This window comes from Struthio camelus, chromosome 11 (genome assembly GCF_040807025.1).
Source record: "Struthio camelus isolate bStrCam1 chromosome 11, bStrCam1.hap1, whole genome shotgun sequence".
Classification (NCBI taxonomy): Eukaryota; Metazoa; Chordata; class Aves; order Struthioniformes; family Struthionidae; genus Struthio; species Struthio camelus.
Window position 1 is genome coordinate 3,162,925 of NC_090952.1, and position 23,249 is coordinate 3,186,173.

General features: G+C 68.9%; 1 protein-coding gene and 1 long non-coding RNA gene across 15 annotated transcripts; one reads left to right on the forward strand and one right to left on the reverse strand.

Moving 5' to 3' along the window:
• The first annotated feature begins 349 nt into the window (after nucleotides 1-349).
• Nucleotides 350-21,711, forward strand: KLF8 (KLF transcription factor 8). Of its 14 annotated transcripts, none has more exons than XM_068957022.1 (6): nucleotides 350-447; nucleotides 16,442-16,991; nucleotides 17,602-17,748; nucleotides 18,272-18,374; nucleotides 18,555-18,697; nucleotides 20,061-21,711. In XM_068957022.1, exons 1-6 carry the CDS (start codon nucleotides 421-423, stop codon nucleotides 20,240-20,242), a joined length of 1,152 nt encoding a protein of 383 aa, XP_068813123.1. In that variant the 5' UTR covers nucleotides 350-420; the 3' UTR covers nucleotides 20,243-21,711. The 14 variants fall into 14 exon arrangements, with proteins under 14 accessions (XP_068813123.1, XP_068813124.1, XP_068813128.1 ...); XM_068957023.1 differs by having other exon boundaries at nucleotides 18,555-18,691; nucleotides 20,061-21,710; XM_068957015.1 differs by lacking the exon at nucleotides 350-447 and adding an exon at nucleotides 12,541-13,377.
• LOC138068736 (uncharacterized) lies at nucleotides 1,550-5,101 on the reverse strand. The gene is made up of 2 exons (XR_011143469.1): nucleotides 4,119-5,101; nucleotides 1,550-1,879 (listed from the first exon to the last, which is right to left on the reverse strand). It is a non-coding gene; the product is annotated as an uncharacterized lncRNA (long non-coding RNA).
• Nucleotides 21,712-23,249: the final 1,538 nt, after the last annotated feature.

Here is a 23,249-nt window from a genome sequence, read left to right on the forward strand (position 1 = left end):
CAGGGCCGCCGCGGCTGGGGGCAGGCTGCGTGGGGGGGGGGTCTGCCTCGGGCCCCCCCCCGAAGCCTGCATCTGTTTCCATGGCGACGGCGGGAGCCGCGGGAGCCGCCCCATTGGCTGCTGCTGATGTCATCGTGGGGCGGGGTGCCCCCTCCCCCCACCCCGGGGCCGGGAGGTGGGGGGCACCGGCCCCACGGGCGGGGCGGGGCGGGGCGGCGCCCCCGCAGGCAGCGCCGGGGCGGGGCGGGGCGGGGCGGGGCGGAGGGGGGGGGCGCGTCGCCCGGTTCGGCCCCGCCTCGCCCCTCCCTGCCCGGCCCGGCCCGGCCCGGCCCCACCCCGCCCCCGCCCCGTCCCGCCCCGCCCGGCACCGCCGCTCCCCACGCCCGGCGCCGCCCGGGGCCCGGGGCAGCCGCGCCGGCGATGCACTCGGAGGACGCGGAGGGGAAAGTAAGTGCGGCCGCGCCGCGCCGGGCCGGGCCGGGCCGGGCCACACGGGCGGGGAGGTGCGGGCGCGGCGAGCCTCCATCTTGCGTGGTCTCTTAAAGGGCCAGCGCGGGCGGGGCGGCCCGGCCGGCGGGCAGCGCGGGTGGCGCCCGCGGGCTCGGCTCGGCTCGGCTCGGCTCGGCTCGGCCCGGCCCGGCCCGGCCCGCGGGGGGCGGGCGCGGCTGCCGCCGCCGATGGCGGTGGGGGCGGCCGCCGGCAGGTGCGCGGGGCCCCGCGGGCGCCTCGCCCGGCCGGTGCCAGCGCGCCGCACCCGGGAGGGCCCCGCTGGCCGCCCGTCGGGGACGTGGCGGGCCACCGGCCTGAGCATCCCTGGTGGGGCCACCCGCGCCCAGGCCTGGCCGGCGGGAAGCGGGGCGCTGGCGCCCGGCCCTCGCCCTCCCGCCTCGGGGGCGTCCGAGACCCTGCTCTTGCCGCGCCGCGGCCCTGGCGTCGCCCGGCGCGAAGGAGGCCGCGGCCTCTGCCGGCGTGTCTCGGGTGGTTCCTCCCCTGGCGAGGCGGCTCCGGCGGTCCCGGGGACGAGCGTCGGGGCGCCGGCGGGTGAGGGAGCCGGCTGAACCCGCGGAGGGGTCACGGCCCCCAGACCTTCCCGTCCTCCGCCACCGACTCGCGTGGCCTTGGGGGCAAGTTCCTTGCCAGGCCCCGCGGCGCCGACCCCCTGCAGCTACCAGCGCACAGCGGGGGGATTTGGAGGCCGCTGAGCTCGTGAACGACCTGCGAGGAGCCGGGATCGGCGAGGGAGCGGGAGGCACCGGGAAGGGGCAGGGATTCCCACGGCCCCGCGGGGACTGGGGGCCGCAAGAGAGAGCCCAGGCGTCCTGTCCCGAGGGGCTCGTTTGCCGTCGCGATGCGCCCCACGCAGGAGCTGGCGGGGCAGGCTCGATGGGGCCTGCAGCCAGCTTGGTGGGACAGGGTGGCTTGAGGGGCTGGTGGCCCTGGAAGGTGTTCAGGGGCAGGTGGGGTAATTAAAATGCGTCATGAAAACTAAATCCTGAGCAAATGCTCTTCCGTGCTGTTTGCGTGCCAGTGAGAAGAGGCTGGTAATGGGTGTGTTTAACTCCTGCTTGATTTGTTTTAATGTAATAATGTGTTGCTACGCTGGTAAATAGGTATTTGAGGCCATTTTGGGAATGAGAGTGTTTTAACAGCTCACAGGAGGAAGAGGTTGTTTGACCAACTGTCTTTGTGCGCTGTGGGACGTGGATGTATGATGAGCACTCCAGCAGCGAGTCGAAAGGATTTCCCAGACCTCTTCCCGTCAGGGCCTCTTGCCGCTTCCATCGCTGCTCTCCCGCCTTGGTGGAGGTGGGCAGAGCTGGGTGGCAGCAGGTTTCGGAGATGTGTCCTCCCCACGCTTCTGCTGCAAACGAGGACAGACCTGTCGGGAGGACGAAGCCTCATCTCGTGGTTCCCCATCACCTCCCGAGCCTCATCCCTAGCCCATTTCCTCCGTGCGCCCCGTTTATCTCTTTCTCTGGAGTCCCAAGGTCTTGCTTTCAGCTCTGCTTGACGCTCTCGGTGCTGCTTGGCTGGGATGGGAGGACCTGACATCTGCCTGGGAGGATGCCTTCTGCAACATGGCCCAGCCTCGGGAGAGGATGGATGCGGGGTGGGATCTGTTGCTTCAGCTTGTCAGGGCACCCTCAGCCTCGCGCAGCTTTTTGGGTTTCATGGAAGAGCTGTTGATGAGCAGCCCCCCGAGTTGGTGAGGATCCTTGAGGACAAGCAGCATGGTTTGGGCTGCCTGGTGGCACAGGTTTTTGCAATGATCCATCATTGCCATTTCTGCTGAAACCCCTTCCAAGGGGGACTGGATTGTGCTTGAAATTGTCTCCCTCACCTTTCCTTGCTGGTGGCAGAAGGCCACCCCGCCGCCTGGGACGGAAGGAGGTCTAGCTGGGTGAAGATGTGCATGTTTCTAAGAAATGCATCATTTTCATACTTTTTGTGTGTGTGTGTCAGTGCAAGGAGCAATTCTGAAAGCAGGCTTGCTTTAGCTCCAGGTATCTAAGCCTGCCTGATTGCAGCTCAGTTGCTTTATTGGAGGTTGTTCTCCTGCCCAGCCCTGACCATGGCAATGGAGGATGCTGAATCTTTAACGCAGCTTCTCCGAAATGTGTGGTAGGTTTTGGAGTCCATTGGCTGTCCTAAAAACACCTCTTGCAGCCTCCCTCTTCTGGCTTAGAGACATCCCCAAAACAGCTGAAAGGAGACAGCCTTTAACGATCTCTAGCTGCCCTGCAGATCTCAAGGTCCTTGTACAGTGCTGGCATCCTTCTGGGAAGAGCTTGTGCCAAGTGTTGCAGGGGGGGCAAATTTTAGCTTTTGAGGGAGCCTCCGGGTGTCTCCATAGCCAAGAGGAGCTTTAGAAGCTCCCAAATGAACGAGGATCCTTCTAGGTGGCAGAAACCAGCTCTCGACTGCAGTGTTTCTGATGCTGGCTCCACCGGCATTGCCTCCATCCCCACTGATCTAACTCCAGCCTGAGCCCTCGGGTGCCTTTCTTAGCCTTCAGCCCAGGCCGCCAGCTCTGGCCCCTCCTCGAGCAGGACAGTTCTGGCATCCCTTGCTTTCTGCTGTGATGTCCTCACCTGAGGTCTTTGCTGGCCTCCCGGCCCTCAGCTTCCTCATCTGCCTTCAGGGTGGCAAGGAACGTGCTGCCAGGAGAAACCTGAGCTTTGGGCCTTTTGGTGCTGACCCCATCTGCCCGGAGGGTGTTTTGCTCCCCCCCCCCCCCCCGCCATGGGAGGAAGCGTTCTCCCCCTACCACGTATTTATTTTTGTTAGGAGTTTGGGATCTGCAACGAAAAGCTTTCCTCGTTGGAGGAAAGCTGCGCTCCTTGGCCAGGACAGGTCCCTCTTTGCCGCGTGGAAGCTGGGGGTTGTAGCAGCCTTTGGGTTCATTTCAATCTTCCTCTGTTAAGGTCAGGTCCCGTTCCTGGGATTTGGTATCCAGCCAGCTCAGGGCTGCGTGACTTTGGCTGCGTCCTCTGCCTAGGAGCAAACGCGGCTGCGGTGGCAGCGGGAGGGGGGCTGGTTTGGACTGAGGCTCCTTTCCGCCCCTCGCAGCCTGCCTCACACCCCGTTTTGTCGCCGGCATGAAGCAAAGTGCTCCCCGCCCCGGTACAGCCGGAGGGGGAAACCGAGGCAGGAGGGGCCTCGCACCCGTTACCAGAGGGCAGGCTGGCCAGCCTGGAGAGAACCGCGGTCTCTCCCTCAGCTTGCCCGCAGCTGCCTTGAGGAGCCCTGGAGTCGCCTGCCGGGACCGTGGCGGACCGACTGCTCGTGCCGCTATCGCTGGGCTCCGCGTTGGGGGAACCGGAGGCGGGAGGTGGCTTTGGAGCCCCCCTCCCTTCACATCCCTTGTGCTGGAAAGGCTGGCGGGGTGGGGACAGGCCCAGCGCTCTTGCTGCGTGCACCAAGGTTTCGGGTCAGGCAGGGGGAGCTGCGGGTCAGATCCCGCTTCCTCCAGTACCCCCAGAACCGCAGCTGCTTTGCTGTGAAACCACCCCCTCGGGCTCGGGGCCCAGCATCCGCCTGCGCTGGGTTGTATTTCTTCCCTCCCCGAGGCTGATTTGGTTCCTCCCCCCCCCCCCCCCCCCCCCCGCCGGCCTCACCTCGGGTCCTGGCAGGGGTCCAGCAGCGCTTGAAACCCCCGCTGTGTCTTGAGGTTTTTGCATCCAGGTGTTTGGGGAAAGAGGGGTCGGTGACTCTTTAGCTAGTGTTTTCTCTTTCCTTCCTGGGGAGGGTGGCAGAGTCCCCGTCCACCCCCTCGTCCCCAAGGGCACGTGTCCTCTGCACGTGCTTAAATATCCGGCGTTGGCCCCGTGCACTGCTCGGGGTGCAGTGGGGACGGGGTGGGCCGCAGGCGCCGCTCGCTCTCCATCTTTCGCAGGCCGGAGCGAGATCAGAGCTGCTGCAGCTGGGGGAAACCGAGCATCTCCCGGCCGTGCCTGCTCGTTCCCAGGGCTGGCGCCGGCAGCTGCGCCTCGCGGTGCGGTGCTTGGGCGGCCGCCCCGGTACCGGCTCCACCTGGAGCCCGTGGGAGACCTGGTTTCGGTTGCCGTTTTTATGTCCTCGTCCTCTCTCGGTTACCTTCAAACCGTGCCTAGCTGGGGCGGGCTGAGGGGACAGCCTGCAGGCTAGCGCAGCCCCGGCTCCGCCGCTGGCCCGCGGCGGCACGGTCGAGGCCGGCTCTGGGCCTGCGGCAGAGGGCTGGAGGCTGCCCCGGAGGGCAGGGGGAAGAGAGGCGCTTGGCATCAAGCGGGTGCTGGCTCCCTGGCTCTGCCCGGGGCCGTTGCTAAGGCTCGGTGCCTCAGTTTACCTGGAGGCGCACGGGGGAGAAGGCAGCGCAGAGGCTGCAGCGGCCCCTAGGCCCTGGGGGCGGCGGCAGGGGACTGGGCGCTATTTACAGCCTGTGTCCCCCCCCCCCACCGCTCTTCTAGTCCCCCCGCCCAGCTGGGGGTAAAGGGGCCTCCGGCTCTGTCACCCCCTCCTCCCCCCGCAAAACGGGGGGGGGGGAACTGCCCCCGGCCGTCCTCGGCAGCGGGGGCCGGCTGCCGTTACCGGGGGGGGGGGGGGGTCGCGGCGGGCCGGGCCTGTTGCCCTGCCGGCGCCGCCCCAGGGCCCCCGGCGGCGGTGGGCGGAGGCCGGGCCGAGCCCGGGGCCGCCGAGGCCCCCGGGGAAGGGCGCGGGCGGGCGGGCGGGGCCGGCGCCGCTTCCCCTTCGCGCGGCAGAGGGGCGCCGCCGCGGGGCCCCACCCGCCTCGAGAAAGGGGCTCGGCGCCTTTAAGAGCGAGCCCGGCTTCCGGGGCGGGCGCCGCCGCGCGCTTGGAAGGTCACAGCGGGGGGGGGGGGAAGGGGGAGGGTGGTGGCGCGCGCGGCGGGGGGGGGGCGAGGGGCGACGTCGCTGCGGCGGGCGCGCCGCCCCGCCCCCCACGCCCTTTGCTCTTAAAGGGCCAGGCGCGGCGGGGGGGGTGGAGGAGGGCGCGACGCCCCCCCCTCCCCGCTCCTGCCTCAGTTTCCCCGCTGTGCCCAGCGCGGCCAGGCCAGCCAGGCGGCCGGCGGGGGGGTGTCTCGCCCGCGGCGGGGCCGCTGCTGCCTTCCCCCGGCCCGGCCCGGCCCCGTTGGCGGCTGAGGAGCCAGAGGAGAAGGGAAGGGGCTCTGTGTCTCCTGCATCCCTCAGCGGGGAGGAGGCCCCCGGTGCGGGCTGGACCCCGCTCCCCTCCGGGGACCCCGAGGAGCCCTTTGTAGGGGCAGCCAGCCTGGGCAGGGCTGCCTGGGCTCGCTGGGGCCCTGGAGCTGCCTTCAGGGGCAGGCAAGGGGTCAGCGGGCTAGTTGGCGTGGCGTGGTAGATGGTGTGGCGTGGTGGGCTACCTTCCTTAGCATGGTGGCCTAGCTGGCGTGGTGTGGTGGGCTAGCTGGTGTATCGTGGTAGATGGTGTGGTGTGGTGGGCTAGCTGGTGTATCGTGGTAGATGGTGTGGCGTGGTGGGCTACCTTCCTTAGCGAGGTGGGCTAGCTGGTGTATCGTGGTAGACGGTGTGGCGTGGTGGGCTACCTTCCATAGCATGGTGGCCTAGCTGGTGTGGCGTGGCGTGGTGGGCTAGCTGGCACGTCCCCGGAGCAGGAGAGCAAAGCGGGCGCTGCGGGCCTTCGTGCCGTAGGACGCCTCATCTCCCCGGGCTGGGATGGCGTTAGGATCTGTGCGGCAGGATGGGACCTGCCAGGACCTTCTCCTCTGCCCAGCCGCCGGCCCGCGGGTGCCAGGCGGGGCCGGGGCCGGGGCCTGCGGGCAGGGCTGGAGGCGGCTGCGGAGCGGGAGCCGGTGCGGGCGTGCGGCCGGGGCAGGAAGCGGGGGAAGGCGAGGCGCAGGAGGCAGGCCCGGGCGGCCGGCGGCGGGGCCTCCCTGCCCTGCCGCGGCGCTGGGCGGTGGCTGGGTGGGGTGGCCCCGGAGCAGATGGCGTTGGCGTGACTCGGGTGCCCTTCCCCCTCGCTGGCCTGCCTCCTGCCTGGGAGCTGCAGGAGAGGCTATAAAAAGAATGTATTAAAGCGACGCGGCGGAGAGAAAAATCGGAGAGGGGGAACGTTTCGGGGCCGGTGCGGGGCCCGGCCTGGTTCGCTTGCCCTCCTCCTGGGCTCGAGGAGATGCCCGTTTCGGGGCGAACGTTTGCTCGAGCGCCTTCGAGCAGTAGGGAAACCGGGAGCTGAGGTGCCTCGAAAGGCTGAGCGCAGCAGCCGGGCTTCCTCCAGCTCCCGTTTGCTGCGGGGTTTCTCCCTCCGGCTGCTTGCCCGAAGCCGCGGCCGGCGCTGCCCCGGCTCCGCGCGGCAGAGGTGCGAGGGGAGCGCGGCGTCGCCCTGCCCGCGCGCGGCCGGGCAGCCTGCCCTCCCTCCCGCCTGCGGCTAGGGCTGTGCTCGGCGGGCGGTTAGGAGCAGACGTGCCCGGGAAGCAATTCCCTCCCCTCCTCTGCCCCGAGGAGGCGAAAGAGGGGGCAGCAAGAGGAGAGGCCTGACAACTGCCAGCTGTAGGTACAGGGCGATCTCGGCACCGTCTCCCCTGGGGCGCAGGCAGGGGGTTGGTCCCTGGGGGAGGATGCCAGCCCCCCCCCGAACTGTTCTCCGGGGAGGTGGTGGAGGAGCTGCCTGGGACGCCCGGGGACAGCGGCAGGTCTGGCTCTGGGAGCTGCGTCTCTTGCCCGAGACCGGAGAGCTTCCTGCAGGGAGACCCAACAGCCCTGGTTTGGTGGTGAGCGCCCAGATGGGTCTCCTGGCCTGGCCGCGTGGGTGTCTCCATGCTCTCTCTCGTGTTATTTTTGCTCAAGCCTGTTGCCTGGCTCTGCCTGAGCTCTTTGTATCCTGTCTCCCTGCCACCTCCGTTTTTAACTCTTGCTAAGCAAGGCCCTACCTTCTCCCCAGCTCCGTGCGTGGAGTGCCACCGGCTCCGCTTGGCAGGAAAGGACAAAACTGGCCTGCTCGTATCAGCCATGGACCCGCTTCCCAGCTGGACCCAAAGCAACACACACCTAAATTTGGCTGGAAGTGAATAAATAGGAACCGATGCCATCGAAAAGGGAAAACTGGGGTCCAAGCGTGGACCCACCTAGAGGCCACAGTTGAGCTCTCAGCCAGGTGGAGATATTCCCAGCTTAGCTGTCTGCACAACAGGCTTGGAGGGTGTCCCCTGGCACGTCCGGCCACACGATCCTGCCTGGGGACAGGCTGCGTCACCCGTGCGGGCCCGGTGTGCAGGCGACTGGGGTCATCCGGCTTTGCCGGCTGGCGTCTCTGGAGTGGGGCAGTCCCCAGCCCACCCAAGGGGGCACACACCGCTTGCTGGGTCTGGGCTGGGTGCTGTGGCACGTGGCAGCGGCTCAGGGACCCCTTGCTTTCTGATCCCTTTGCATCCTAACAGAGGTCCTGACAGAGCCTGGAGACCTGTTTCCGCGGGGGTGGGGTGTAAACCCCTTCTCTGGAGCAGACTCCCTTTCCCTGCTTCATGTACGGCCAGGCCAAATTGGAGAGGTCTTCTCCATTTCTTCCTTGGGGACAGCTAGCCATACGACTGAGCCACAGACCAAAATCTTGACGTGATCGTGGTGGAAGCGCCGTGCCGGAGAGCCCCCTGCCCGATGGCTCCAGTGGAAGATGCAGGAGGGGAACGGGCTCGTCCTTTGCTTCTCACCCACGTCCGTGGAGCGTGGCTGCTTTGGGGGTTGAAAGAGCAACCCCCCAGAAGTGGTCTCATTTCTGTGGTGGCCCAACAGGTCCCTCTCTCCCACCAGGCTTGCTGGCAGGGCTTGGTCAACTTGATTCCTCTTTGAAAGGATGTTCCTGGTTCTTCAGAGCGTGAAGCCGCTTAGGACTGGGAAGAGGCTGAAGGAGGGGCAGGAAGAAGGAGACAGAAGAGGAGCAAGTGGCAGATGGAGCAGATCTCGCTGAGTAGTGCACAACGCCAAAAGAATAAATAGCAATTAAGGCTAATAGCTAATGGGCTGGTTACTGTAGCAAGGTGTGTCCTACCGTGCATCTCTGAGCAAACCTCCCACGGCCGCTCAGCCTCCTCTCCCAGGGCCTGTCTGCTTGGGGACACTGACCCGATTTAGCTGCTGTGGAAGAGCTATTTCAGGCTAGTTCTCCAGGCAGGCAGCTCCTCCAGCAGAAAGTGCCTTTATTCTGGAGTAACTGCTGCACTTGGCCACATCCTGTGGGGGCTGGAGGGCACCCCGGGGCTCCGAGGGCACCTCGGGGAGAGGCAGTCGCAGCACCGCTGTCTTGCAGAGCTGGAAGAGGGCATCTTTGGCTTTCGCTCTGTGGCTGGAAGGGGATGGCTCATCTAACAAGTGCCGGAGGGTGCCGGGGAGCCTGTGGCAGAGGGATCCCCCCGGGCCGGCTCTGGGGTTTGCCAGGGCCCAGCAGTAGCAGCTCTGCCCGATCCCATGCCCGCTTTCCAGCCGGGGACCCCGGCAGGGAGACGGCCGTTCTGCCCCGAGCCGAGCGCAGGCCGCGCTTCGTGTCTGCCGGCAGGAGGGTGCCGGCTCCAAGGGCCCGCTCCCTGCGGGGTCCGGGTGGGCTCTGCGTGGAGCCGGCTTGCAAGCCGGAGCTTGGCGGACGCACAGCCCCAGGGGTGGAAGGTCCTTGGGCCAGTGCTGCTTGGGGGGGGGGGGGGGGGCGCTAGTCTGTCCCCCCTCACCCCCCTCCTGGGAAATGCGGCCTCTCTCCGCTGAGCTCTTCGCTCTGGAGGTTTAAGTGGATTTCCCATAACTTGCAGCTCTGAGTCTGGCTGCAGCGCTCGGCTCTCCGTGGCGGGGCAGGAAGGTCCCCCTTGCTCTGCCCCGCCGCAGGGTTGAGCGTCGTGCCCTGCTCCGCGCGAGCTTTCGGGATGGGGGCAGTCCGGGGCCGGGGGGTGAGGGCAGCGCAAGGCGGCTTCCTCGGGAGGCTGCAAGCACAGATGAGCTTCCCGGCGGGGCGGAGGGCTCGCGTTGGCTCTCGGCGGAGTGCTCTTACTCGCGCGCCCGGCGTCGGGGCGGGGGGGACGGGACGGGACGGGACCCGCGGCGCGGCGGCGCTTCCAGCGGCCGCCCCGGCCTACTCCCCTGGGGAATTCGTCTCCCTTCCTTTGCGCGGCGCTCCGTCTCGCCCTTCCAGCATCCCCGGGGCGGCTGCTGGCGGGCCGGGAGGCAGGAGGGTGGAGCGGGGAGGAAATTCCTCGGGGAGGTGTGACGGCGGCGGCCGGGTGTGCCCCCCCCCCCCGCCCCGCGCGAGGCCCCGGCCGCCTCCGGAGGAGGGGGCTCCCGCCGGGCCCGGAGCCGGCAGCAGAAGCGCCTGGCCTCTTTGCTACGCCTCGGCGCTGCTCGAGGCCGGCCAAGCTGCGCTGCCGCCGCCGCCGTGGCCTCCCCGTCCGCCCCGCGGGGCCACGGGGCTGGGCATCGCCAGCCCGGGCCGGCCACCCCCGGAGCGGCCTGCGCTTAATTCATTTTTAATTTATTTTATTTATTTTTTTTTTTTGGGGGGGGGGGGAGCCCTGCTCCGCTCCTTTTCTGGGGCTCCCGCACCTCTCGGGGCTCCGTTCTCCTTTTCCCCCGCCTCTTTTTCAGCGTTTTGCTCTGGGTCCCCCCCCCCCCGGCCCCTTTTCTCGGCCGGAGGGATCCCGCTGTGCCCGCCTCGTCGCTCCCGCTCCGCCGCCATCTGGGCTTCGGGGTCTGGCGGGCGCAGGGCCCGGTGCCAGGGGAGGCGATGGTGGCCGTCGCCATGGAAACGCTCCCCCCCCCCCACCCCGCGCGAGAGGGAGGCGGGCGGGAAGATGGGTGCCGCACCGGGGCGTCCCGCAGGCCGCTCGGAGGCGCGGGGCGGCCCCCGGCGTGCCAAAAACGGCTTCTGGCGGTGGCCTTTCCGAAGGGGACCTCGGCGGCGGCGGCGGGGGGACGATGCCGGGATCCGGGCGCGCGGCGAGCAGAGGAGCGTCGTGCAGAAACCCCCCCGCCGCCGCCGCCGGCCCGGGACGAGCCCCTCCGACCTCCTCCTGGTGCAGCCAAGGGCTCCCGCAGCCGGGGTCCCCTCCGCAGCCCCCTTCCTTCCCTCCCTCCCTCGGGGTCGGGGTTGCCAGGGTCCGGTCATCCTCCTCCTCCTCCCGTTCCCCCCCCCCGCCCCGTTCGAGGTTTGGCGGTTTGCCGGCGTGACCTGGGCAAAACGGGCTGAGGAGGCAGGAATTTGGCCGCCGAGGCCCGGGGTGGGGTTGGCCCAGGGCTCGCCGGTGGCAGCCCCGCCGGCCGGCTGGGCAGCCGCGGGGGCCCCCGCCGGTGCCCGCACGCGGAGAAAACGCTGCTTTTGTCTGGGCGGCGTAACCACCGCGGCGTCTGGCCCCGTCCGCCCCCTCCCTCCCTTCCCGGTCACGAGGCCGGCGGCTTGCGAGAGGCAAAGGAAGTTCAAGCGGATTTCGTGCCCCCCCCCGGCCCCCGCGCCGCCCCGGGGCTGCGGCGGGAGCCCACGGCGGAGCCGCCTGGGCGCTCGGCGTCGCGCCCCGATGCCGCTCGGCGTCGCGCCCCGCCGGAGCCCCCGGAGGCGACCCGTCCCGTGGCCTCGGGGCTGCCGGCGGGTCCCCACGAAGCGCATGGCGCAGATGCGGCACACGGGGACCTCCCCACGCTCGGCGGTCGGATGGAAACCGGCGCCGCGGGGGCGGCGGGGGGGGAGGTCGCCCCAAAACGGCCCACGAGGTGCCTGGTAGGGGAGGGCACCTTGTGAAAATGCAGTACGTAACAAAAGGCAGGGGGAGGTCGCCAGGAAGCCGCTGGCCAGGCCTGATTTTGCCAAGCCTCGCGCCACCGGCCGCCGCCGCCGCAAAGTCGGAGCGTTTCGCCGGGCCATTTCCCACGAGGGGAACTCGCCTCGTGGCTCCTGAAAGTCTTTTCCGAGGGGTGGCTTTGGCCACGATGAGCCTGATTTTGTTTCCCCCCTCCCCTCCTCTCTGGGCGGGAGCGTAGGGATGCTGTGGGACGCCTCTGGCCGGCCCCCCCCCCGTCTGGTCCCCGCAGCGCAAAGCGCAGCCCAGCGGGCAGCGAACGAGCGGCCCCCCGCCGCCCCTTGCGCTCGGGGGCCGCCGGGGGGCCGCTCGCCCTTCCCCTCCCGCCCGGCGGCCCCGGCGGCGAACGGAGCCGGCTCGGCGCGGGCCGGCGGTGGGGGCCGCCCGGGAGCCCTTCCCGCCTGCCGCTCCCCCCACCCCGCTCCGGCACCGCGAGGAGCCCTCCTTTGAGCGGGGCCGCGGCGCGGCGAGGAAAGGGGTGAAGCGGCGCCCCGCAGGCGCCCGGGGGGCTCGGTGCCCCGCGCCGCTCCGTCACCCCCCTGCGGGTCCCGCTGCCCCCGCCCGAAGCTGGGGTGGGCAAGGGGCCGGGGGGGCCGCGAGGGTCCCTCGCTCCGTGGGGGTGTGCGTGCGCTGGGGGTCCGTGGCTCTGGGGGTGGTTTGGGGTCCCCAGCTGTGTGGGTGTGTTGGGAGGCGCCCCGGTTCCCTGCCTGTGTGCCGGGTGTGCGTGCGTGCCGGGTGTGTGCGTGTGCCGGGTGTGCATGTGCATGCTGGTTGTGCGCGTGTGTGCCGGGTGTGCGTGTGTGCTGGGTGTGCATGTGCACGCTGGTTGTGCGCGTGTGTGCCGGGTGTGCGTGTGTGCTGGGTGTGCATGTGCACGCTGGTTGTGCATGTGTGCTTGGTGTGTGTGTGCTGGGTGCGCGTGCGTGCTGGGTGTGTGCGTGTGCCGGGTGTGCGTGTGCATGCTGGTTGTGCGCGTGTGTGCCGGGTGTGCGTGTGTGCTGGGTGTGCATGTGCACGCTGGTTGTGCATGTGTGCTTGGTGTGTGTGTGCTGGGTGCGTGCGTGTGCCGGGTGTGCATGTGCACGCTGGTTGTGTGCGTGTGTGCCGGGTGTGCGTGTGTATGCTGGGTGTGCGTGTGTGCTGGGTGTGTGCGTGCACGCTGGTTGTGCGTGTGCTGGGTGCGTGCGTGCTGGGTGCGTGCGTGTGCCGGGTGTGCGTGTGCATGCTGGTTGTGCGCGTGTGTGCCGGGTGTGCGTGTGTGCCGGGTGTGCATGTGCACGCTGGTTGTGCATGTGTGCTTGGTGTGTGTGTGCTGGGTGCGCGTGCGTGCTGGGTGTGTGCGTGTGTGCTGGGTGTGCATGTGCACGCTGGTTGTGCGCGTGTGTGCCGGGTGTGCGTGTGTGCTGGGTGTGCATGTGCACGCTGGTTGTGCATGTGTGCTTGGTGTGTGTGTGCTGGGTGCGCGTGCGTGCTGGGTGTGTGCGTGTGCCGGGTGTGCGTGTGCATGCTGGTTGTGCGCGTGTGTGCCGGGTGTGCGTGTGTGCTGGGTGTGCATGTGCACGCTGGTTGTGCATGTGTGCTTGGTGTGTGTGTGCTGGGTGCGTGCGTGTGCCAGGTGTGCATGTGCACGCTGGTTGTGTGCGTGTGTGCCGGGTGTGCGTGTGTATGCTGGGTGTGCGTGTGTGCTGGGTGTGTGCGTGCACGCTGGTTGTGCATGTGTGCTTGGTGCGTGCGTGCTGGGTGCGTGCGTGTGCCGGGTGTGCGTGTGCACGCTGGTTGTGCGCGTGCTGGGGGTGCGCGCGTGCTGGGGGTGCGTGCACACCAGGTGTGTGCGCTCTGTGTTTGTGCGCTGTGCATGTGTGTGGTGTGCGCTGGGTGTGTGCGCTGGGGGCGTGCGCGCTGGGGGCGTGCATGCAGTTGTGTGTGCGCTGGGTGTGCGTGTGTGCTGGGTGCGCCCAGGGAGGGGAAGGCCCCCAGCTGTGTGTGTGTGTGTGTGTGTGTTGCAGGCGGGGGCCCAGCCCCGCGCGAGCGTGTTGGGGGGCCGGCAGCGCCCGTGCCACGGATCCCTGCTGGCGCCAAGGTACGGTCGGGGCCTTGGCCCTGCGGGCGGGCGTTGCAGGGGGATGGTTCCTGCTGGCTGCAGTGCCCTGCGGGGAGGGCGTCCGGGCTGCACGGCTGCCGACCTGCGGGGGGGCCCAGCTCGGGGCGGGCGTTTTGGGGGGCCGCGGGGGGTCCCCGACCCGTGGACGCATCCGTAGGCACCCGCCCGCACACATAGGTGCGTGTGGGTGCGCGCAGGGCCGCACGCATGTGCGTGCCCGCCTGGCTGCCGGCCCCGCGCGGGGCTTTGGGCGATGCCGCCGGGCCGCGCTGGGCCGGGCAGGGCCGCGCCGGGCCGGGCCGGGCCCGCAGCCCCTCCCTTGCCGCTCGCCGGCCGCGGCCGGTCCCTTTTAAGGAGCTCCACCCCGGGCTGAGCCCAGGGTGGAGCTGCCGGGCTGTTCACACCTCTCGCTCGGCTCCGCTCGGCTCGGCTCGGCTCGGCTCGGCGCGGCGCGGATCGGCTCGGCGCGGCGCGGCGCGGCGGCGGGGAGCATGATCCTGCCCGCGGAGGGGATGAGCGCCGCGCACTCGCGGAGGAGCCCTCCCCGCGGCGCCTGGGCGGTGAGTGCCCCCCCCTCCCCGCCCCTCCCTCCCTCCCCGCGGCGGCGCCCGGGCGCTGCGGCCGCCGGAGCGCGCCGCTTCCCCCCCCCCTCCCGCCCCCAACACCCGCTCCGCTCACCTGGGGGGCGGGGGCGGCGGCGCGCTGCCCCTTTAAGGGGGGGGGAGGGCTGGAGCAGGGGCCGCCCGCGCCGCGCCGCGCCGGCCCCTTTAAGGCGGGGGGGAGGGGAGGGGGCAGGGCGGTGCCGCACCTCCTCCCCGCCGCGCTGGGCGGTGGCGCGGGCCCCGCCCCGCCCCCCCGCCGCGCGCGCGGGCCCCGCCTCCCTCCCCGCCCCCCCCGCCTCGCGCCGGCCGCCGCGCGGGTGCCCCGCCCCCCCCGCCGCGCGCGCGGGCCCCGCCCCGCACTCCCCCCCCCCCCCCCCCGCGGGCGGGCGGGGCCGGCGGCACAAAGGCGGACTGGGGCCTCCCGCCCGCGGGGCTGCCGGCCCGGCCCGCGGCCTCGGGCTAGTGCTGGGCCGGCAGGGCTCTGGGAGACACCGCCGCGCCGGCCGCTGCGGGCTCCCCTCGGCCCCTGCCCCTCGGCCCGGCAGCGCTGCTCTGCCTCGGGTCAGCCCGTCCCGGGCAAGGCCCTGCCGCGGCCCAGTGTCCTGGTGTCCCCGACCCCGTCCGGGGCGCAGCCGGGCCTGCTGCGTGCTCCCCGCCGCGGCAGCATCCCTCCCGCCTCGGGGCCGACGGGGCCCCCGCCCCTCAGGCGTCAGCGGTGGGGGGCAACGCGGGGCGCTCTGCGCCTCTGAGCAGGCGCGGGGGTGGGCTGGGAGGCCCCCCCCCCCCCCAAACCCCCGGGCTGGCCGCTTGAGCAGGGTAGCTCCGCGCTGGGGTGCGCCGGGCTGTGCCACCCGGGGCGGGGGGGGTTCGCGGGGGGGAGGAGGAGGAGGAGGCTTGTCCCAAGCCGAGGAGGTGGCTGCTGGGAGGGGGGCGGCCTGGGTGGGTGAGCTGGCCCTGCCCGCCCCGCCGGGCCCCCCCCGGCCGGGCTGGCACAGGGCCTCTGGCCCCGGCGGATGGGAGGAGGAGGTGCGCGTGACTCCCCCCCGCCCCGCCCCGCCCCGCGCTCGGGCCCCCGAGGGGTTGGGGTCATAGCGAGGCTAGGTCACCAGCGCCATGAGTTTGCTGGGCCTCTGCCCGCCCCGGGGTGGGGCTGGTGCGCCTCCCCTCCCGCGCGCGCGCCTTGCGAAGCGAGAGCTTGGATGGCTGCCCGGCCTCCGGCGTTGGTGGGGAGCGGGGCGTTGGGGGGGACGGGGGGACGGGACGCCTTGTCTGTCCTCCCCCTCCCCGGCACCCTGCCAGGCGGTGCCAGCTGCCGCTGCCACTGAGCCCTCCTGCCGCTTCCCTGGGCCCGAAGCAGGCCGGGCCGGGGGCGCCCTCCCTCGCGGGGTGCCCTGTGGCAGCTGGGAGGCCCTGCCCTGGGCCTGGGCAGGGAGGGACGGCGCCTCTGCCCGGGGCCCTCCCAGCCTTTCCGGCTGAACCAGGGCTGCTGGTCTAGGCTGTGCTGAACGCAGCCCTCCCGCCCTTGCCTGGGTGACGGGCGCAGCGATGCCACCCAGCTCAGGGCGCTTGGCAGTCCTGCCCCTTCCTCTGTTGGGGACGCCGCGCTCCGGCGGTTGGGAAGGGCCCGGCGCGGGGAGGAGACCGCTGCGCCTCGCCTTGCCCTGCCTAGCGGGGAGCGCCTGCGTCCCGAGCGCTGCCATGGCCCTCGTCCCCGCCTCCACCCCCGGTCCCGAGCGCGTTCGGGGGGCTGGAGAAGTGCTGCTGATTCGGGCAGGTGGGTTTGCAAGGCTGGGAGGTGGGCACGCGCTTGGCACCGGTTGCTTTGGTCCCCGTGGCCCCTCGAGAGCAGGGTGGACAGGGCGGGACGGCAGCCTCCTCGGAGGCGCCGCGTTGTCCCTCTTCTGCCAGCCTTGACACGCGAGGCGGGCGCCAGGCCCCTCGGCTGCTGCCGCTGCCCCCCCGCCGTGCCTGTGGCTGCCAGGGGCCTCGCTCTTTGGGCCGATGCCAGGCCTGTGCCCTTGCGTGGCGCGAGGAGGACAGGCACCTCTCCTCCAGCCTTGGCAAAAGCTTGGGAAGCTCCGGCTGGCCTCCCCCTCCGATGCTGCTGGGTGGTTTCCACCTCCCTGCGGGCTGCTGTGTTGAAAGGGCTGGTTGATAACTCTTTAGCAGTTAATTAGCAAGGGGATTTGGGGGAGGGGGGCATGAAAGTGGCGTGCAGGGGGGTTTCTCTCTCTCTCTCTTGGGGAGAGAAAGTGGTAAGGCAGCCTGACTGCTGCCGCCAGCCAGGCCACCTGGCAACAGGGAGGATTCAGGCCTGCCTGGGCAGCGCGGACTTCGGGGTGGGCTCCCAGCTCTGCCTCGGTTTCCCTATCGGGACCAGATCATCTTCCTGTTCTCTCTTTCTCATGGACCGTTTGGTTTCTCCTTGCGTCCCCTCGCAGGCTGGCGGGTCGGGCCACGGGAAAACGGCACCCAAGATGAGTTCGTCGTCGCTCCTGGCCGAGGGCCCCATCGACCCACCCGTGCTGCTCTCAGACATCAAAACGGAGCCCCCTGAGGAGCTGCTGGCCAGTGACTGCAGCCAGCCACAAGCCGAACCCGTGGACCTGTCCCTCAACAAGTCGAAGCCCTTGGTGCCAGCAGCACCCCCGCCCCCTGTCTCAGTCCAGTCCTCACCCATGCTGGTGGCTCCCCCCATCCCAGCTTCGACGGTGTCCATCTCGCCCTCGGGCCTGAGCTCCACCTCGGCCATCCCGGCCGTCCTATCTCCTGGCTCCATCCTGGCATCCACGCAGGGCAGCGGTGGGCAGCAAATCCTCCATGTCATCCACACCATCCCCTCCGTCAACTTGCCCAGCAAGATGGGCAACCTACAGACTATCCCCGTGGTGGTGCAGTCCCTGCCTGTTGTCTATACCACCATGCCCACAGACGGCGTGACCGCCATCACCGTCCCGCTCATCGGAGGCGACGGCAAGAACGCCGGGTCTGGTAAGGCGTGCCGGGTGGTTTGCATGGGAAAGCCGGACGCTTTCTGGGCCCCACTCATCGAGCAGCGCGTTTTGTGGTCCTTGGTACCCCCGTCACCTAGGGCACAGGGAAGGGCGTTGAGCTCTTGGGGAGGGGGCCGGATCCCAGGCATGGAGGAGGGTGAGGAACCTGGCACGTGTGGTGGGTCTCACCTTGGGTGAGCGGAGGAGGGTGTTGCTGGGGTGGGGGCAGGGTCTGCCTTCCCCCCACTAGGGTACAACCAGGAGACCCCCCCCGTCCTTCCTCCCGCACAGCTGGGTACCCAGGTGGAGGTGGGTATCGGGCATCTTCCCCCAGAGAGATGCTGTTTTTCCCCGCGGGGGTGCCCCGGTGCCGCCAGGCGCTGCCCCAAGGTCTGTCTCTGCGTCCCCCACATGTGCCAGGGCCTGGCTTGGCAGGGCCTCGGCGTGGGGGACCACCCACGTGCCACGGGGAGGGCAGGGGACGTGGGCCCGTGCCGCCTGCCCGCCGTCCCTCCCTTCCCACTTGCTGTCTGTCAGAGCAGCTCTGGTTTCAGTTAAACTGGCTCCCCCTGCTCCCCATATCCCCCCCCCCCTTTCCCCTTCCCCAGGACAATTCCAGCTTCCCGTCATGAGAAGTCCCCAGCGTTTCTTATCGGGGGGCCTGGCCTGGATCTCTGCTCCTCTGGGAACGGGGTGGCAGCTGGCAGAGGAGGGGCAGGCAGCTGAAAGGAGTCAGCCCCCAGCAATGGGCGAAGGTGCGATGGGGAATAGGGCAGAGGCTGGTATCCCAAACTCCCACGTCCTGCCGGGCGCTGACGCCAGGCCGCGGGCAGGGGATAGGTAGCGGCGCCCTGAATTGGGCGAACTCAGAGGTCTTTCCCCGCCGCTGCCAGGGGTGCCCCCCCGATAGCTCTGTGCCAAAGCGCCCCGCGAACGTGGGGAAGGTTCTGGCACACCTCTAGGCAGGGCATCTCCCTCGTCCCCGACTTGATTCGATTTGATTTTTTTATTTTTTTTTGGCTGGGGGGGTTGCGGGGGCAGGGGGGAACCAACCGGCTGAGCAACCCCACTTGCTGTTACTGCGCTGCGGGGGGAGGTTGGCGGGGATGCCCCTTCCATCCCTGAGCCGGTGTGGTGCCGGCGAGCCCTGGGATTTTGGGGGGGGGGGGGGGGGGAGGGCTGGTTGGGCTGCTCTTCTCTGCTTGCGTCCCTCCTCCCGTCTACTCTCGTTTCTCAATGGCTTCTCTTTTTTCTCCCCCCCCCCCCCCCGCCCTCCAGTGAAAATCGACCCCAGCTCCATGTATCCCATGGACATGAACAGCGACAGCGAGGACAGCGTGTCGGAGAGCGGCCCGGCCCCCTTCCAGGACCTGCAGAGAGAGTGAGTGCATGCCGGCGTGGCGTGCTGGTGATGGGGTCCATGTCCTTTTCCCATTTCCAGGGTCGTGCCCCTAGGCCAGGGCTCGGACCCCTGCCTGTGCCACGCAGCGCTGAAGACTGGGTCGGGGGGACGTGCTGGTGGGTGGGCGACGTGGCCATGCCCTCCCTCCTCTCTCGGCAGGTCGGCCGTGGCGCGGATGCAGCGAGCGGATTCTCCTGACCTGAAGAAGCGGCGGATTCACCAGTGCGACTTTGAAGGCTGCAATAAGGTCTACACCAAAAGCTCCCACCTCAAAGCACATCGGCGGATACACACAGGTACGGGTGAGTGAGAGCTGCAGCGCCCCGGCGGCTCCCGGAGCCTGGGGCTGCCATATAGCACCCCAGATTGCCCTTCCCTGTCCCCCCCCCCCCCCACCCCGTGCTGGCGACTTGCTGGGCTGGGGGGTGCCAGGGGACCCCTTACCTGCTGCTGTGCTGAAGGGGGAGGCACCCAAGGGTGCCGCTGGCCACTAGGTGGCAGCGATGCTCCATGCCAGGGTCTGAGGTCCCCCGCTGAGGTCAGGGAGCAGCGTCCTCCCAGCCTGCATCCTCGCGCCTCCCACGCTGGCCTGGCACCCTGCGCCCCTGCTGGACACCCCACTGCTCTCGCTGGCCCCTAGCAGCACCCAAACCCTGGGGACCTTGTCTAGGGGCCTGCATGCTGCCCCCACCCCAAACCTGTGCCAGCCCTTTAGCTGTGGCTCTGGGGTCCCTCTGTCCCCAGCCTGGGTGCCCCAAGTTGGGGGCCCCGTGGGCGCCTGGGTGGCCCTGTTGCTGCCCCCAGCGCCGGAGCTCGGCGCTCCCAGGCTGGGTTGGGAGCTGGGGGCTCGGGGCAGGAGGGGACCCGCTGCGGGGGGCAGGAGGGGACCATAGCGCACCCCACACGGGCACACGCTGGCTCGTCACCTCTCCTGGGGTGCTACCGTAGTTCGCCTAATACCCCTGGGGCATCGGGGCTCTGCTTGCTGCCGTAGTGATCCTAACAGATGCGGCACCCCAAGGCTCCACCCGCTCTGGCGTGCTACCATAGTGCACCTAATAGTACCTATATGGTCGCGGGGCTCCACTTGTTCTGGAGGGCTACCGTAATGCACCTAATAGCACGCTCAAAAGACTAGCATCTGCTCTGGGGTGCTGCTGTACCGGCCCCTGGGAGGAGCGTGGGGTGTAGTCACTACCGGAACAAACAGCCCCGTGCGAGCGAGGTGCACCGGAAAACCGCCTTCTAGTTATATACCTGATCAGCCTGTAGGTGCTGCCGTAATAAACCTAATGCGCGCAGCCTCGGCACCGCCGACCCATCCCTGCCGCCTGTCCCGGGGGGAGGGCTGGGCGCTGCTGCAGGCACCGGGGCGCAGCGGCGACCCTACCGCACCTCGTGGGCTCGCTGCGTGGCGCGCGGCAAGATACCGTGGTGCGCCCCAAAGCGCCGTTCGCCCACCCGAGGGCGCCACGCTAACGTGCCGAGCAAGCGTCAAAGCGCGCAAGAGCTGCGCTGCAGCGCTGTCGTGGCTACCCTAGCGCACCTAATACAGCCGTGAGCCTTAGCAGAGATGGCGCCCCGCTGCTCCCGCTTGCCCCCGCGAGCACGTACGCGCGCTCTGCTCTGTGCGACCTGCGGTGCTGAGTGCCCCTCTCTGTGCAGGTGAGAAGCCCTACAAATGCACCTGGGAAGGCTGCACCTGGAAGTTTGCCCGCTCCGACGAGCTGACCCGGCATTTCCGCAAGCACACGGGCATCAAGCCCTTCCGCTGCTCGGACTGTGACCGCAGCTTCTCCCGCTCTGACCACCTGGCCCTCCACCGCCGGCGGCACATCATGATGTGAGGAGCGAGGCCCCACGGCACGGTGACTGGGGAGAAGGTGGGGGAGAGTGAAAAAGGGGGGCGCTCCCCGCTCTTCCAGGAGCAGCGGAAGGACTGCAGGGCGTGGGAGCGAGCAAGGCCGACTTCTGCCCGTTGATGAGCGAACTGTGGCTCCCTGCGTCTCCAAGAGTGGAGCCGCCCCCCCTCCATCGGTGCAAGATGTTTTTAAAAAAAAAAAAAAACAAAACACCCCAGACCGATCCTCCTTCTCTCTTGCTCCTGTTTCTTCCTCTTCCTGGACTTCTCCTCCCTCCTTTCAACAGCTGGAGACCCCTCCTCAATTTCTCCCCCAGGATTCATCCAGCAGCCGCCTCCGGATCTGTGCGTCCGCCCCCTTCAGCCTCTTGCCCATCTCTGCGCGCCCGTGGAGACGCGTGCGTGGGCTTACGGCCCTCTTACCCCGCGCGCAAAGCTGCTCCGCTCTCAGTCCTCCGTGGAGGCAACCTTGCCTGGCTGCCGAAATGACGGAGACCCGGCACGGAGGACGGAGGCAGGGCGGCACCTGGGACCTGGGAGCTCTCTGCCTCTTTCTAGTCCACGGTACGCGCCGAAAGACGCCGGCTCTCCTTCCCCGGCCCGCTGCCGGCCGGCTCCCCGTGCGTCCCCGTTCCCCGCCTTGTCGCCGGGCGCCCGGATGCTCCGGAGAAGGGGTGCCCGGCCCTGGCGCAGCATCTCCCCCCGCGTCCCTCCGCGCGCGCTGGGCTTCGCAGAGCGCGCCGGGCGCCTGCAGGAGGGCCGAGGAAGAGAGGGAGAAGCAAGAGGAGGGAAGAAACAAAGAAACCCCACCGACGAAAAAGGGAAACTTTGCGGAACGTGGAACTGTGATTTTATTGAATTTTAAGGGGGGGGGGGATAGGGTGGGGGAGCGGGGGGAGGGCGGGGGCGGCCAGCTCTCAATTTTTCGAAGACTATGGGGCAACTGAACCGTTTCTAACTTAAAAAGGCAGCAGCCTTGACATGGACTGTGGCCACGCGCTTTTCTTTTTAATGGTAACTATGGTTTGTATGGGTGCCCTCCCTGCCCAGCTGCCGGCCGGCGGGGCGAGCCCCGCTCCCGTGCCGGGAGGGCGGCGGGGTTGGACCCGTGCGGCTGTTGGCTTGGGGGGGAAGGCTTGGGTGACGGGGACCGGGCCCGCGCCCTGGTACGCGCGGGGCTGGCGGGAGCCCGCCCCAAGGCTCCCTGCGAGCCCTGGTCTTTGGCTCGGGCCTGGCCCTTCAGCGCGGCGGCCCCTGCCCGCTCCCCAGCGCGGGGAGGTCTGCAGAGCCCCTCGGTGCCCCCCTTCCCCTAAAGGACTCTAGCAGCCACCCTGAGAAACTGGCCTCCCTCTTCCCCGCCGCTTTGCGCCCCTGCCTCGCCTTGGGGGCTGCCGGCGGGCAGCGGGGCCCGGCGCCGGCGAAGGCCACCCAGGCGCGTCCCCCCCCCCCCCCCCCCCCCCCCCGGCGCCCTCGCGGAAAGGGGGCGAGAAAACCCGAAGCGGCAGGTTGTGAGAGGGGGGGTTGGGGGCTGCGGGTTTTTTTTTTTTTTAATTAAGGTGCAGCGGGGTTTTGGGGGGGGGGGGAGGCTTTGGGGTCAGTGCCGGCGGGCTCGTCCACCCCCCCCCCCAAGCTGGGGGTTTTGTCTTGAGGGACAGGCGGGGGGGGGGGGGGACGAAACCAGCGGGCGGCCCCGACCTCGCGCCCGCCGCCCAGCCGGAGCGGTGCAGGAGCGGGGAGGCTACGCGGGCGCATGTGTGCGGGGCGCAGTCCGGTTTTTCCTTTTTTTTTCCTTTTTTTTTTTTTTTTAAAAATTACCATGAAATTTTAAACTCTCGAGCTGTGATATTTGTACAAAACCGTTGGACCTTTTTTTTTTTTTTTTTTTTCTACCTGGGAATAACACTGAAAAGGAGATGAACTCGCTTGCTGTGTGTCTTGCTTTGGCGGAGGTCCCCCCCCGGCACCCCCCCGCGCGCGGGAGGACCGCGCGCACCCCAGGAAGCTGGGCCGGCCGTAGCGCCCCTTTTCTTCCCCTCTAACTAGGCGACACCCAGCAGCTGGCTGGAGCTGCTGCTCTTCCCCCGGGGCGCTGAGAGGCCAAGCCCCGCTGCAGACCACCCCCCCGGCCAAGCCCCCTTACCCAAACCGGCTCCGCGGTGCCGCGGGGTGGCCAGGCAGGGATGGCGCTGCCGCACGGATTTCGTTCCTTCCTTTCTTTATTTCCCTTTCCCTTGAAAACGTTCAGGTCCCCAATAGTCTCTTCTGAGGGAAAGTCTAAACGCTGAGATATATAATATATATAATTATATATTTTTATATATAATATAAAAATATATATATTTTATATATATATATATATATTTTTTTTTTTTTCTGGCCCAGGCCAAAGGTTTGCAGGCACCTTGCAACCACGGTGGGGGTGGGGGGGGACACTGCGAATGGAAAGAAGGCAGTAAAGCCGAAAGTTTCCCCCACGCGGAGGATGCGGTGCTTACACCCCAAGGCACGAAGCGTCGCCAGGAAGGGGGGGGGGGGAGAAGAAAAAAAGGAAGAAGAAGGAAAAAAAAAAAAAATCAAGCTTTTTGCCACTGCTCGGCGAAGCCCTCGCGCCGCTGGGGCGCTCTCTTAAGGTTTCGCAGCAACATCGGGGGACGCCCGGCTGCCCGAGCCGCCGGCCGGCGCGTAGCCCGCCGCCGGCCGTGGCCGGTGTCACGGCGACGGCGGCACCGCAGCGGCGGCGCGGGGGCCGAGGGCGGAGGGGGGGTTTCTGCCGGGCGCCGAGGCAGGCTGCCCGCGGCCGGGGTGCCGGGGCCGTTGGGCCGTGAGCCCCCGGCCGCCTCTCCGGCCTTGTCGCCCGCCGGCCGCCCGGCCGCCTGCCCCTAGAGGTGCGGTTTGCCTCTCCCTCCGTTCCGGCCTGCGACCGGGGGGGGCGGCGGACGGTTTGATTCGAGCGTGACGGGGCTGAGTGTCGTTATCGAGGCAAGGCAAACACT

What these genes read in the sequence shown, in the direction of transcription:
- KLF8 (XM_068957015.1), top strand. Translation starts at nt 12,730, where the DNA reads ATGTGTGCTTGGTGTGTGTGTGCTGGGTGCGCGTGCGTGCTGGGTGTG. An exon ending in GGATCCCTGCTGGCGCCAAG is followed by an intron (nt 13,378 to 16,441) that starts GTACGGTCGGGG and finishes GTCCCCTCGCAG; the next exon opens with GCTGGCGGGTCGGGCCACGG. An exon ending in GCCCCCAGCAATGGGCGAAG is followed by an intron (nt 17,749 to 18,271) that starts GTGCGATGGGGA and finishes CCCGCCCTCCAG; the next exon opens with TGAAAATCGACCCCAGCTCC.